This window comes from Trichechus manatus, unplaced genomic scaffold (genome assembly GCF_000243295.1).
Source record: "Trichechus manatus latirostris isolate Lorelei unplaced genomic scaffold, TriManLat1.0 scaffold00290, whole genome shotgun sequence".
Taxonomy (NCBI): domain Eukaryota; kingdom Metazoa; phylum Chordata; class Mammalia; order Sirenia; family Trichechidae; genus Trichechus; species Trichechus manatus.
The window spans coordinates 310,215-326,283 of record NW_004444226.1 but is presented as its reverse complement, the minus strand read 5'-3'; the positions used below and the strand labels follow the sequence as shown (position 1 = coordinate 326,283).

General features: G+C 39.1%; 1 protein-coding gene across 1 annotated transcript in view; it reads right to left on the bottom strand.

Annotated features, from left to right (window-relative positions):
- The window catches only part of TRIM58 (tripartite motif containing 58), a 22,374-nt gene extending 10,403 nt beyond the window's left edge, over positions 1 to 11,971 (bottom strand). The window contains exons 1-5 of the mRNA XM_012559656.2: positions 11,538 to 11,971; positions 8,842 to 8,937; positions 5,796 to 6,026; positions 3,016 to 3,038; positions 2,812 to 2,912 (exon numbers count right to left, since the gene is read on the bottom strand). Coding sequence (XP_012415110.2) covers positions 2,812 to 2,912; positions 3,016 to 3,038; positions 5,796 to 6,026; positions 8,842 to 8,937; positions 11,538 to 11,960 — 874 coding nt within the window. The 5' untranslated portion in view covers positions 11,961 to 11,971. The remainder of the gene's footprint in view (positions 1 to 2,811; positions 2,913 to 3,015; positions 3,039 to 5,795; positions 6,027 to 8,841; positions 8,938 to 11,537) is intronic.
- Positions 11,972 to 16,069: the final 4,098 nt, after the last annotated feature.

The following is a 16,069-nucleotide window of genomic DNA, read 5'->3' as shown; positions in this document are numbered from 1 at the left end:
TGATGTCATTCCACAACTCTCCTGGTCTTTGGTCATTAGTGTTCAACGCATCAAATCTATTCTTGAGATGGTCTCTAAATTCAGGCGGGATGTACTCAAGATCATACTTTGGCTCTCGTGGACTTGTTCTAATTTTCTTCAGTTTCAACCTGAACATCCATATGAGCAAGTGGTGGTCTGTTCTGCAGTCAGCCCCTGGCCTTCTTCTGACTGATGATATTGAGCCTTTCCATTGTCTCTTTCCACAGATGTAGTCGATTTGATTTCTGTGTATTCCTTCTGGCGAGGTCCACATGTATAGTTGCAGTTTATGTTGGTGAAAAAAAGACATTTGCAATGAAGAAGTCATTGGTCTTGCAAAATTCTATCATGTGATACCCAGCATCGTTTCTATCATTAAGTCCATATTTTCCAACTACCGATCCTTCTTCGTTTCCAAGTTTCACATTCCAATCACCGATAATTATCAATGCATCCTGATTGCATGTTCGATCAATTTCAGACTGCAGAAGCTGGTAAAAATCTTCAATTTCTTCATCTTTGGCCCTAGTTGTTGGTACATAAATTTGAATAATAGTCGTATTAACTGGTCTTCCTTGTAGGCAAATGGGTATTATTCTGTCAGGATAGATCTGGAAATGTTCGTTTTGAAAATAAATGAAATGCCATTCCTCTTCAAGTTGTCATTCCTGGCATGGTAGACTGCATGATTGTCAGATTCAAAATGGCCAGTGCCAGTCCATTTCAGTTCACTAATGCTTAGGATGTGCATTCCATTTCATTTTTTATGATTTCCAATTTTCCTAGATTCATACTTCATACATTCCACATTCCGATTATTAATTGCCACATCAGCAAATGAAGGTCCCAAAAGCTTGACTCCATCCACATCATTAAGGTCGACTCTACTTTGAGGAGGGAGCTCCTCCGCAGTCATATATTGAGTGCCTTCCAACCTGGGGGGCTCATCTTCCGGCACTGTATCAATGTTCTGCTGCTATTCATAAGGTTTTCACTGGCTAATACTTTTCAGAAGTAGACTGTCGAGTCCTTCTTCCTAGTCTGTCTTAGTCTGGAAGCTCAGCTGAAACCTGTCCGCCATGGTTGACCCTGCTAGTATCTCAATACTGGTGGCATAGCTTCCAGCATCACAGCAACATGCAAACCCCACAGTATGACAAACTGACAGAATCAATCTGCCTATCTTAATTCATTCTCAACACAACATACAGTGTGATCTCTTTAAAATATTAGTCCAATCATGTTATTCCTCCATTTGAAGAAAACCTATTTCACTCAGAGATAGGCTTACAGTGGCCTGACTATAGGGCACTGCACCACCCAACACTTTCTTGATCTCAACTCTCCCCTCATTCACTCTGTTGCAGCCACCCTGGCTTCCTCATTATCCCAGGAATACACCTGGCATGATTCCATCTCAGGTCTTGGCACTTGCTTCAACTGTGTATAATGCTCTTCTCCAGAATAGATATTGGCTGAGTTATTACCTATTGAGTGAGGTCTTCCCTGAAGGCCAAATTTAAAATGAGACATCCCACCCCTAAAACTTCTGGCCCCCCTTACCTTACCCTTTTCCCACCCAGTATTTTGCATTATTTTCTCACACGCTGTGTTTGTTTATTATTAATTTAATAAATATTTGTAACCTGAAGCTATGGGTTTCTGGGATTTTTTTTCCAATTTTGTTTAGAAGAGTGGCTGGCAAAAAACAGAAAATATTAGTTTAATTAATTAATTCAGTGAAGATAAATGGAAATATGAACACACTGAGTGTTAAGAGTGTTAAATAACCTGTATCAAATTATAGGGTTAGTGTACATTTATCTGTTAGAGCATGGATTAAATCATTAACAATACTGCTAAGATGGGTTTTCACATTGTAGAATAAAATTGTTTCTCTGTAAGTAGTGCTGCCACTATTTAGAAGCAGACTCTTTAAGTGACATAAATTAGATTAAAAAAAATAAAAAATAGATTGACTCTATACTGCTTTAAAGGGCAATATAATCAAACTGAACCACCTAATTTATGACATTACAGTTATTCCTACATAGAGAGCATTGGCTAAGTATTTCAGCTGACTAATTCAAACAAACTTACCAATGGACAGGCAGTAAAATAAAATAAAAACTCTTGTTCATTTATATTTTGCAATGTTATGGATTTTGATATTAGACACATGGAAGATATTGATGGTTTTGTGTGTTTTCAAATATGCATTTTTTCATTTAGTACTCCAACAATCCTAGTATTATTTTTATATACAAGAAAATGAAGATTTATTGGAACTAATGTTCCTAATATCACAGCTACTAAGAGATGAAGCATACTTTCAAATCCATTGTTCTAACTAAATGTAGCCTATATGGGTGTTAGTGATTGTGACAGTTCTTAGCATTGTTCACAAATATCCCAATACTCATCCCTCTGGGCACATGATTCACTGCCCTATCCCTCTTTATAGTTTGGCATAGCCATGTGACTCACTCTGGCCAATGACATTTTCAGGAAAGGGATGCACACTACTTCAGTGCCGATGCCTTTAAAAGGCAGTTCATGCTATCCTTGCCGCTTTCCACAGATACCAGCAACATAATGGAGGTGGAGCCAGCCTGTGTGCCAGAGTGAGATGATGTGTCCATAAGTAAATAGATGACATTATCTCAAAAAAATTTTTGCTGATTTTAGCCACTACGACTTTGAGCTCTGTTTGTTGCTGCAGCCTGACTGATACAGAAACATACTGCTCTAACAGCCAACCCCCAGGCACTGTATAGTTTTCCAGCATACCTTGGAACTTCCTTAGCATTTCCCTCATCCCAGGGATATGACACATTGTTCTCAGCTCCATGGGGATGGTCTCTGGTTCCAACTGTGTAACAGCTTTACTTCTGAGGAGAGCACAGAGTCAGTAGTGCCCAGTGATGTCTTGGATCACCCACCAAACTTCTCAGCCTCTCCCAAACCCTTTACTGGCTTATAAAGCAAACATACCTGCTCAAGGCTTCTCTCACATCCTGAAAGTGAAAGAGAAACACAAGCAGGCACAAATTAGACCTTTGAAGTGCTTTTTTTTTTTTTAACTGTGGTGAAATATATATAACAAAATATTTGCCATTCCAACCATTTTTATGTGCACAATTCAGTGACATTAATTACAATCACAGTGTTATGCAAACATCACCACTGTTTTCAATTTTTTCCACTAGCCCTAACAGAAACTCAGTATCCCTTAAGCAATGAACCCCCATTCCCCCTTCCTCCTGCTCTTGGAAACCACTACTAAACTTTGGTCTCTATGCATTTGACTATTCTAGATATTTCATATAAGTCAGATCATGCAATATTTGTGCTTTTGTGCTTAACTTATTTCACTCAGCATAATGTTTTCAAGTTTCATCCATGTTGTAGCATGTATCAGAACTTAATTTCTCTTTATGGCTAAATAATATTCTATGGTATGGATATATCACATTTTGTTCATCCATTCCTCTGTTAATGGACACCTGGGTTGTTACCACCTTTCGGCTATTGTGGATAATGCTGCAATGAATATAGTGTACAAGTATCTATTTAAGTCCCTACCTTCAATTCTTTTGTGTATACTTCTAGGATGGAACTGCTGGGTCATATGGTATTTCTATGTTTAACTTTTTGAGGAACAGCTACACTGTTTTCCTTTGAACTGCTTTTTGCAGTCAGATTGGGAACACTCAACATGAAAATCTCTTTGGAAATTTTTAACCAGTAAGATAAAACTATAAGGGGTCAATGAATTTTTTGTTATTAAAAATAGGCTCTCAGTTTTCTCATGAGTGTAGAAAAATTGATCATTTCCCTTCTGTTAGCATAGACCCAGACCACACAAAATTTAGATTAATTCCTACTGCATCTAGCCATTTAATATATTTTTAATTTACAACTTGTATATTTTAATAATTAGTGCACATAATAATATTCTGCACCTAATTCAGATAGAATAAGGATAAAAATAGATACTAAATATTTGCAGAATTTGAGGAAGGTATAGTCATAAAATGTTATACCTCTATGTTTCTGTAAGAGAACCCCAAATCCCTAAGATCTTTGAACCAACACGTCATAAACTATGGATACATCTGTGAATCAGTTAAGTAAATAGATGAAAAAGGAAGTCATTTTATCTTAAAGTAGATTATTCAATAAATCTCTTGTGGCACACTAGAAAAAAATAAAATAAACACTAATCAGACAAATTTTGACAGCCATAAGGGCAAGGGAAATAATTAGCCTTACACTTTATGGGAATGACAGGCCTTGGTCTTGGCCATTGGGAATAAAATGCAGCTTACTGGTACTGGAAGAAAGGGGAATTAGAGGATAAACATAAATATAGATCATTTGAGAAAATATTCTTCCTAACATTTGTATTATTAATTATTTTAAACATTTATTTATTGCCAATAAATACTTAACGTTAAATAAATTGTCATTTGAGATATGGGGAGATAAAGTGATGAATGCTATTATTGAAAATGTCTAAGTGTCTGTGCTTACTTACTGTATGATATTTAAAAAATTAGTTCATTTCTGATGCTTAGTTTGCACCTAAGAAAATAGGCATAGCAATAATACTAATAATAAAATGATAGTGGCATAATTCTTATTATATGTAACTATTTTGAAGACAAAGCCAGACAAATTAAAGAAAAATGCTCTGTAAATTCATTCATTAATTGATTCCCCACTCTGTTCCATGTTCTGCTTAGTCGCTGTCCTTATAATATACAGATCAAACAGATGATTATTTATATTAAGGTACTTCAGTGTCAGGAGCTAAGTCAGACAAGGTAAAGTCTGTGGTTCAGTTGCTAAATGAGAATATCAGTTACTTAGTTCAGAATTTACTGAATGAACTTGTGGGGGTGAAATAGAAAGAAGCATGCCCAGATGAATTTAGTTGCAGTTGGTTCAGTCATGGTAACCATATTCACCAACAACTACATCTTTCACCAATCACTTGGAGGAATAAAAACAAGCATTTCCTTCTCCCTGTTATTTGTACGTCTGTTCTACAAGCCCAAATAGAGTGCAAGCAAGGCCAATGGGAGATCAGTTAATCTCTCCCCACTGTGCCTGGTATGGGTGTGCAGAAGGGCAGATTATCCGCAAAGTAAGCATGGTGCTTATCTTGCTTACGAGATCATCTGTAGTGAACAGTGTCACATTTTTTCATCACATCTAAGATTCTGCTTCTAGGTATGGCTGGCATTTGCCCCTCTCCCACCCCCACAGCACTTTCACAGAATCAAAGCCTCTTTTCAAAATTAAAATCACTAACAGGGGCTGATGATCCACATCTTTGATGTGGTGAAAAACATGAAAAATTGTTCACTACAAATTAGTAAGTAAGCACAAGTAAGCTTCTACTGCCTTGCTTATTGAGTAATCCATCCCTTGGCATGCAATATGGGCCAAGATATTAGCATTTATCTTAAATTTTAACATGACAATTTCCAGCTAGACAACTTAACCATTATTCAAACTTTTGGATATTCACACTGAGCTGTGTTACCAAAGGAGCGTTGGTGGCACAGTGGTTAAGAGCTCGGCTGCTAACCAAAAGCTAAGCAGTTTGAATCATCTGGCTGCTCCTTGGAAACCCTATGGGGCAGTTCTACTCTGTACTATAGGGTCACTATGAGTCGGAATCGACTTGATGGCAATAGATTTTTTTGGACACCACATCTTGACCCATAGATCTCATGTGCACCCACCCTCCCACCTGGCCTCACCTCCAGCAGACCCACGGCCGGGCGCTGACACCTCTCCTCCAGCTCCTTAGCCAGCTCCTTCAGGGCCTTGCTGTGCTGGGCCAGCCTGTTTTTGCTCTCCCGAAGTCTCTGGATGGTTGCTCGCTCCTCTTCCTCCAACCGCCTCAGCTGCAGTTGTTCCTCCTGGGCCAGGAAGCCACGATGCTTCTCAAATTCCAACCTGAAGCGCTGTCTCCGCACTTCCACTTTCTCCTGGAGTGACATAGTGGGTCAGATCATCAGCAATTAAGGCTTCTGTGACATTGAACAAGAGGATCATCTCTGAGTCTCCTGTCTCTGTGTGAGGAATTGTTGAGCAGGAAGACGCTGGAGTCCGCTCACAGCTGTTGACTGATTAGCTGCATTCTAACAACATGCAGAAATCAGAAACCATTCTTATGAGAAATGGTCTGGTAGAGTTTTGAAACCCAGAGTTTGAGAAAGACTGCTGGGTTTGGGTTCTCACAGTAGGTTTGGGGGCAAGCCTCTTAAACAAGCTTCACTTCCCTATGTAAACTGCGGGAAAAGGAGGAGTAGGAATTAGAGCTAAATATCCATTAAACTGTTCAGCCCAGTGACTAGCACTTAGTCTTCACTTAGTAAAAATTACTATTTACAATTAGAATGGGCACTGGAATGAGAAATATCTAAAAGCATCAGAAAAATGAAGTGAGATTAGAGAGACGGATTTGTAAATGTGACTAAGAAAAGGCTTAGATATTAGAAAACACGAAGCTTACCTCAAAATATGGTAACTGTAAAGGCAAACACTCTCTGCCCCAGGTTAGAAAAAACTAAGCGATTTTCTGGCCATTTATGGCAGAGTGAACTTCAGGGAATTAATGCAGATTTCTAGCTGATTTTTAATTTCACATCTAAAGTTTATGAATAAACCTAAGGAACATACATAGCTGCAGGGTGACAATATCTGAATTTTATTCTCTTGAGATTAGTATGTGGAAAACCAGCTTTAAACTGAATACAAAAGGGAAATTATTCTACACAGTATGTCTAAATCTCAGATTTCTTGTTGCGCTATGTGGAAGCTAAAAACAAAATACAGAAACTGAGACAACATGGAGACTCTTATGCCAAACCTGGAGAACATGACTGAATCTCGGTTTCGAAGGGCAAAATTTTAAGATAATATGTAACTTAACGTTTAGAAGTAACAAATAGCTGTTCCTTTAGATATATGTGTAATTAACATTTCTGGTTTCTTTAGCTTTACATTCTAGACAAGCAGGGATCTAGCTATCTGGGAACTGCAACAGCAGGTGCTGAGTCCTTACAGACTTACGTCTTTGTCTTCTTAGCCATTGAAAAGGAGTAGGGTTATATTTGGGACACAAGGAATGATGTGGTGGGAAGAGGTTTGGTTGTAATTCAGGTTTCTTTCACATTATCCTTTTGAGTTCTACAATTATATGTACAGATACAGACAGGAGAAGGGTTTTATTAGAATTTAGAATCTGTTTTTATCAAGACCCATGCTTGTTACATTTGGCTCACATGGATACATTCTCAATGGTAAAGATTACTCAAGTATAATTAATTAACTTATACAGAAATCTTAACCTCATCTCTACTTTAAAATAACAAATAGAGGGTTTAAAAAATACAGGAACCCAGATCTTGGATATGGAGATTCTGATTTAGTAAATCGGTCCAAGATTGAGGCCAAGATTGAACACAGTTGTTTTACAAAAGAAGAAAAGCTTGTCAATCAGTGTTTAACTTTACATATACTGAACATAGCAATGGAAACAAGTAAGACTTATCCCAAAAGAAAAACGTAACAAAAGCAGTCCTGTGAAAATATCAATGTGAGGATATGGTATAAGAGAAATTTTTTAAAGAAAAGAAGATGAAAAGTTAGAGAAATGTAGAAAATTATCAGAGAAGAAAGGGTATTTGGAGGAGAATGATCAATAATTCTATATAATCTACATATATAGTCAGTATTCTATTATAAATTCTATAAACATATAAACTACATATAGTTTCTATATATATATATATATATATATATATGCACACACACACACATATATGTATATACCAAAACCAAACCAGTTACCATCAAGTAGATTCTGACTCAGGGTGATCCCACGTGTCAGAGTAGAACTGTGCTCCATAGGCTTTTCAACGGATGATTTTTTTTTTCAGAAGTAGATCACTAGGACTTTCTTTCTAGGTGCCTCTGGGTGTACTCAGACTTCCAACCTTTCAGTTAAGAGCCGAGTATCTTAATATACGTGTATTCAACCTCAGCACTATGGATATTTTAGCCTTGGGGGAGTGTCTTGTACATTGTAGGATGTTTAGCATTCCTAGACTCTACACAAGCCCTAGTTACGACAACCAAAAATATTTCCAGACATTATAAAATATTTCCTGGCAGGGGGAGTAAAATCACCCTTAGTTAAACTATAGGGTTGCTATGAGTCATAACCGACTCAAAGGCAACACGTTTGGTATGGTTTTTTAAGCTACACTGTGTGTGTGTGTCTCTGTGTGTGCTACAAATGGGTGGATAAGAGAAAAAAGAGTTCACAAGCGTCTAGAAAATAGGAAATGTGTATCTGCATGGCATGTTGCTAGAAAAAGAGGCTGAAAGTTCATATTATTCACCTGTACATAAGATGGTCACTATTAGCTCTGTATTATCTGTCATAATGTTGTAAAATATTCATTACTTCATATTCCAGCAAATATTTTTTAAACCAGTCATGATGGTATGAGGCTCTGTATTAGATGTTAAGGTTACAACAGTGAGTTTTACAGTAAAATCAAAACCAGTAAAGCTATCTATTTATAATTTGGATTGCAGTAGTGGCAATAGAGTTAAAAAGAAGAGCACAGATGCATAGGACAATTCGAGGGGACTGGGGTGAACCTGGATGACACCAAGATGTTTTTCTTGAACAGCTACATAGATGGAACAACAGCTTTGGAGTGGAGAAGACCAAGGAAGAATGGCATCCTTCAGGTCAGTAAGTCTCCTGGAGCCCCAATATCCCCTTACCTTCCAAATGACAGTCTTCTTAACCACATTGGCCTCCTGAGTCAAGGCCTCCTCCATCTCTTTCCTCACAAGCCCCAGGGCTGTTTGGAGCTTTACCTGTGTAGAAGAGGTGCCGAAATCTTTACAGATGCCCTCATTTAGTTATCTAATGTCAACTAGATATTGCAGGAAATAAAAAAGATCAATTAAAATAGTACCCAGAAAGCACATAAAAATGTCTGACATTAATAGCTAAAATAAACATAAATATATTTAAAGACTATAATACCAGGATACAACCAAAGGAGTGATTAAAAGTACGTTCATTGCAACATTATTTAAAATAGCTAAAATGCAATTAACAAAAATGTTAAATACAGGAGGGGTGAAAAAATACTTTTCATCAATAGGATTGAGTTAAAATAAGTTGCAGAAGATTCAGTGACATGAAATGCCCACAACTGTAACAGTGATTAAAATATGCATATTTTATTGGGTTCAAACCCACCAACCACTCTGCAGGAGAAAGATGTGGCAGTCTGCTTCCATAAAGATTTAAAGCTTTGGAAACCTGGGGCGGTTCTACTCTGTCCTATAGAGTCATTGAGTTGGAACCGACTAAGCAGTTTTTTTTTTTTTTTGGTGGGAAAAAAGAACTTGTAATGAATATAAAAAATAAGGTAGAAGTCAGGGGAAATGTTTAGTGGAAGAAATGTCTCTTGGTGCTAAGTTGAAGAATGACATTACTCCATATATCTCTCCTTAGATTTCAATTTCTCAAAAATATTTATTACTTTATAATAAGAAAATAGTTTTGTATTTTTGAGGGGGCAGAAGCAATCATGTTACTTAATATTTTTTAAAATGAAAAATAAATACAGCTGGTAAATACTTCAAAGGGTAAAAAACTAATATAATGGAACCTAAATCTACTTTCACTCCTGGGATCTCTGCTCAAGGTAAACACATTTGTTTACATAGAAGACTCACAAAGATACACACAATCACACATTATTAATAGGAAAAAACAGAAAACCTCTATCTTCCAAGTCATTCAGCATGTCCTACACACAAATTACTTATAAAAGGAGAATATAATTGATGCTATATGTAATAATGCACATAAAATAACAGTAAAATTCATATAGATATTTAGCAAGATGGTGAAAGTGGCATTTTCTTTGGCATCTGGAAGGAATAAAGCACTTTGACACTTGTAAATGGAAAAAAGCCCCTGAAATAACAGAAATTGTGAGTAAAAGCAAGAAGATGAAAAAGGCAGATGTGGTGTGTTTGGGGCCAACAGTGATTAGGCTAGTTTTGCTGGAAAACATGGTTGGTAATGACAAGAATTGTGGAAGTATAACTTAAGGCCTTAGGACACACTCTTCAGAGTTTATCAATATTTATTTAGTATTTAGAAAAAAACCTCATTACCATGGAGTCGATTATGACTCATAGCCAAGGATGGATTACCCAAAAAACAAGGTAAGCGCGTTCTTAGGGCATCAACAAAACAGGGGCACCAGTTGTCTGAAGCAAAAACTCATAGATGCCAGCACACAAGACACAAGGAAAAGCAAGCACCAGTGGAAAGGAAGGGGCAGGACACTAAACGCAGCTGATACCAGCTCCAGTGCAAGAGAGTGTGCTGGCCAGAAATAAAGTTCGCGTAGGGTCAAAAGGGCACCCACTTGCAAGATTGTTTATACTTGTGTTGTGGACTAAATTGTGTCCCCCCAAAATAACGGTCAATTTGGCTAGCCCGTGATTCCCAGTATTGTGTGACTGTCCATTTTGTCATCTGATGTGATTTTCCTATGTGCTGTAAATCCTACCTTTATGATGTTGATGAGGTGGGATTAGCAGCAGTTATGTTAATAAGGCAGGATTGAATCTATAAAATTAGGTTGTGTCTTAAACCAATCTTTTCTGAAACATAAAAGAGAGAAGCAAGCAGAGAGACATGGGGATCTCATACCACCAAGAAATAAGCACCAGGGGCATAGCACATCCTTTGGACCTGGGTTCCCTGCACTGAGAAGCTCCTGCACCAGAAGAAGATTGACGACAAGGACCCTCCTCCAGAACCAACAGAGAGAGAAAGCCATCCCCCTGAGCTGGTGCCCTGAATTTGGACTTCTAGCCTCCTGAACTATGAGAGAATAAATTTCTCTTTGTTAAAGCCATCCACTTGTGGTATTTCTGTTATTGCAGCGCTAGATAAGGAAGACGACATGTATATATAGAACACATACATTCTGTTCTAATGCATGAGTTAAGAGGGGACGGTGCACCACAGATTATCAGTGTTCAGGTCCCCCTCACATGCCTTAATCTGGCCCTGCTCATAGAAACTCTATAAGACACAATCCATAATATTCAGGAAAAGTAAACCAGCATGAAATTAAATGAGGGGTAGGGGAGGCTGCATAGAGAAGATGGGCGGCCTCAGAAAATGGGTGGATTTGGGTTCCTGAACAGGGGTCCCAAAAGTGGAACACCTCAGACAAATGCAAGAAGGCCCCTATCTGCCTGTGAGTTTTCAGGGAATGGGGAGGAGAAAGCAGAGGAGACCTAGGCGCTATCATTTGGGCTCTGGGTTTGGGCAGTCAAGAAACATCTCTGGCTCTGCCTGTTCCTCTGTCAAAGCAGCATATGCAGATCCCTAACCGGCCTCTCCAGGTGCCTGGTGCTCAGGACACAGCAGGTCTCACCTGGTAGCACCTGGCGGCCTCCTGCAGGGGCATCGTGAGGTGGCTCCTGTGTTCAGGGGTGGTGTCACAGATCCAGCACAGCGCTGCCTGATCCTCCTCACAGAACCGGCTCAGCTCCTCGCCGTGGCGCAGGCAGAGGCGCACACCCGTGGGCCCCGTGCCCAGCCCCAGCTGTCGCACACTTTCCACCAGGCTGGCCAACTGCCTGTTGGGTCGGAAGCTCTCGGGGCTGAAGGGGCCCCGACATTGGGGACAGGCATAGACACCGCCCTGGGCGCTATCGGACTTCTGGCAGAACTCGGAGATGCATCTGAAGCAGAAGCTGTGGCCACAGTTGACACTGACTGGTTCCTGCAGGAAATCCAGGCACACGGGGCACCTGGCTTCCTCCCGCAGCCGCTCCCCCGGCGGGCCTGAGGCCATGCTGCCCAGAAGAGCCTGGCCTTGCTGATAGCACCGCTGCCTTCCCAGGCTGGCAGCACTATCTCCCTTCGTGGTCTGGCACCAAAGGGAGGCACCCCACAGACCAGGAGAAGAAGGCACATGATGAGTTTTATCCACTTGCTTGTGTTCAAGAGTGCGAATAAGCCACTCCCGGTGAAAAGTTACAACGCAGACACCCTCTTTGTTGTTGTTTTTAGGTGCCGTCAAGCCGGTTCTGACTCACAGCGACCCTACCGGACAGATTAGAACTGTCCAGTAGGGTTTCCAAGGAGTGGCCGGTGGATTTGAACTGCGGAGCTTTTGCTTAGCAGCCAAGCTCTTAACCACTATGTCACCAGGGCTCCCAGACACCCTCAAGTACAAATATGAAATTAACATTCTAACAGCCCTCACTATGGAGGTGAGTATTTCTAACTGGAATCCCTTATTTAAAATATATATATACATATATATAGGGCCTTAATAGAGCCTGGAATCTCTGGTTTTTACTGCCAGTAGAATAGATTTGCTGTTCTCTTCCTTTCCATTATTTATTGAACTACCCCAGGACCTTCTTTTCCTTACACTGCCTAATCAATTTGTGTTTTCTTTTTTCAAATCTTTATTTTTCCATCATCAATCAATTAGCTCATGTTAAAGAAATGAGATATTGAAATGAAACGTGTGTGTATAATACATATTTGTACAATAATAATAAGACTATGCTCAAGGAATAATTTGGGGAAATTTAAATAATATTTGGAGCACATAATGAATACTCTTAAATTGTGATTTTTGGAAAGAATATCATGGAGGTGGCAAAGCTGTAGACCACACAATTATTTAAAAGGATAATTCAAGCATAGGTCTATCTTTGAGATGTGGCAAGCTGAGATAAGTACAGAAGGTACAAGATGATTTGACAGAGAGAATATGATTTCCCCCTCCCCCTACAAAAGAAAACAAAACCAGAAAAAGAAAAAACTAAAAAACCTTTGACGTCAAGTTAGCTAGGGTCTTCTCACTGTAACAATTTTTCCAATTGCCATTGACAACTCGGACTCATGGTGACCCCATGTGTGTCATAATAGAACTGTGCTCATAGGGTTTTCAGTGGCTGATCTTTTGGAAGTAGATTACAAGGGCTTTCTTCTGAGGATCCCCCGGAGTGACTTAGACAGTTTTTAGTTTACAGCTGAGCACATAACTGTTTGATCCCCAAAGGTCAGGCTGAATCAGGATGGCTATGGTGATGCCATCAAGGTCATCAAGAAAGAGGACAAATCCAAGGGAGTGCCATCTGAGCAAAATGTAATTTCAGTATTGGTGAGTTTAAAGTGGTGGTAGGACATGCCTATGGATGTTCATTCAATCCATCACTCAGCAAACTTTTGTTGATACCGACAGAGTCTCAGACACTGAACCGGGTCTAAAGGCAAAAAGGTGAGCAAAAGACATACGGCCCCATTCCTCAAGGAGCCTTTTAGAAAAGGTCAACATGAAATCATGCAAAAATATAATAACAAACTAACAACTGGGAGAAGGAAACTCACTAGCGCTGCATGAATATAACCGAGGACCCTGAATCAGTTTATGGAGTGAGGGACATGCCCTCTGTGGTCACTGAGCATAGAAGAATTAGTAAAAGCTGCAAGCAGGAAGGGGGTTTCTAGCAAGGCTGTTCAGCCAGAACACAGAATTCATACAGTGAACTGTGGAAGGAGGAAGCAGGATGGACCTGGATGACTCGCAGCATGCCAGGCAGGCCGGCTTGCAGGAGCGGATGAGTGGCAGCAGATAAGGTTGCAGAGACAGGCAGGGCCTCATGACTCAGGCCCTTAAGCTTTGAATTTGTGAGTCCTTATTTTAAGGACTCAGTCTTGACCTAGAGCTTTGGAAATAGGCAGGGTGTAAAGAATTTTAAAACCATCTGTCTAGAAGGTAGATTCTTTGAAACCAAACACAGACAGGTATGAACAAACCACCAAAGACGTGACATTAGAAAAGAAAGCAAAAGGCAGCAGGCCTAGCTATAGGAAAGCAGAACCTGGCTCCAAACTGAGGCTGTCCACTAACTAGCTAGAGGCTTTAGAGAAGCTATGTCACTCTTCTGTGTTAGTGTCACTCATGGAGGGCTGTTCAGAGGATTGAGTGAGGGAATAGATATTATACACTTAATATAAGTCTTGACATGTAGTAAATACAATTAAAGAAAAAAATAACAAAATGAATGGAAGAAGGATAGGTAGACAGGAATATAAACTCTATTAGGATAGGGAGCATTGTCTATTTTGTTCAAAAGCTTGAACAATCCCTGGAACATATAAACACACAAAAAAACTAGTTGAATAAATAAGGAAATAAATGGATGAATGAATAAAATCAGTACAATTTATCATAAGAGGCTGATGGAAGAGAAAATTTCAAAGGTGACTGTATCTAATTATGTCTAATTTGGAAACTATATTTTTCTACATTTTACTTATATGACCTCACTTTTTCTCTCCATCGCTCTGACAGATGCCAGAGCACATTTTTACTTTACAGGTGTTTTACTTAAGACATGCTAAAGCAATTAATGTATTTGCTCAAATTTATGTGTGAATTGCCAACACAGCTAATTTGAAAGCAGATGTGGACGTGACCAGCGGTTTTGAAGAGGGGCAGTGGAGAGTGTGAGCTGACATTAGATCACACTTCTTTCTTCCTTGGATCCAGAGTTGTGGAGTTCAAAGCTTCATTTTGTATGTGGCATTAGGAGGATAGGAATGAGGTTTCTAGAAAAATAAAGTTCCTTTACAGCACATCCATGAAGATAGAAAGAGAACTTGATTATAACTAGATTTCATTGCATTTACAAATGGGTATGTAAACTACCTCCTAGAAACTTTCTTGTTTTAAATGGGTAGTCTCACTTACTTTTTTAATTTTCTCATAGTATTTCTGTTGGGGTGAATAAAACACCTCTTGGTCCTGATTCAACCCCATTTTGATGCATCTCCTCTCCTTAATTTTAACTTGAATCCGTCCTTTGATGCATTTAACCAAAAAATTAAACTCATTGCCATCGAGTCAATTCAGACTCATAGCAACCTTATATTTCCAAATCTGTTAGCTATGCCCCTCCTCTCCCATAGTCCTTGTCTAATAATCCTTTCCACTTGGCCCTTGCTTTCTCTGACATCCTATCAATCAGCTGAACTCCAGAACTTTCATCATCTTACTATTTCTCCCTGTTCTGTTCTCTAGCTTTGGCATCACGGCTTTGGGATCCTGAAACCATTTCTTCAGGTCTTAAATGTTTTATTTCCTGTTTGAGCCTTTCTCAACAAGTCCTTCAGCTCTCCCTGGCCACACACTCTCCCTCAGCTCTGGGGATTCACAATCTCCCCAGCCCCACAGCTCAGGCCGTTCCGCAATGACAGAAAAAAAGAACAAAAGTTAAAAAAATAAAAGTCAGATCAAACCTCAGGATCAACAGCCACTGACTCAGCAAGTTTCCTCTCCACTTGTGGTTTTTAGGACTTCTGTTAGTTTTCATTTAAGCAATTACATCCTGATTTTTTTTTTTTTCCTTTTTCCCCAGAGACAGTTGATAGATTCTTCGAGCTAAGGTTGTCTAACGTTCCCTGTGGGCATAGCTTCAGATTTTTGAACTTGGTTAAAAGGTGCCTGCATCCAGCTATGCCTCTGTTTTTATAATGCAGGGAGGTTCAATGGAAGCAATTCAAAAGGAAAAGGTTAAACAGAGATGGTTAACGTTTAAGCAGAGACAATTCCTAATTGAACAATTCTTAACAGAGCGAAGAGTTCTATAAGAGATATGTTCAGCAAAAGAAATGCTGGCCTGTGGCCTGCTTCCCAGTGCCTGTGCATTTATTTTTTTTTAGGGACGTTTTGTTTATTTTTTTACATTATTATACACAGTGACTGGTACCTTATAGGGGCTGAATAACTGCTATTTATTTATTTTTTTATTAATTGTTTTTTTTAACTTCTTTAAATTGTACTTTAGTTGAAGGTTTACATAACAAACTAGCTTTTCATTAAACAGTACATATATTGTTTCATGACATTGGTTAACAACCCTATGACATGTCAGTACTCTC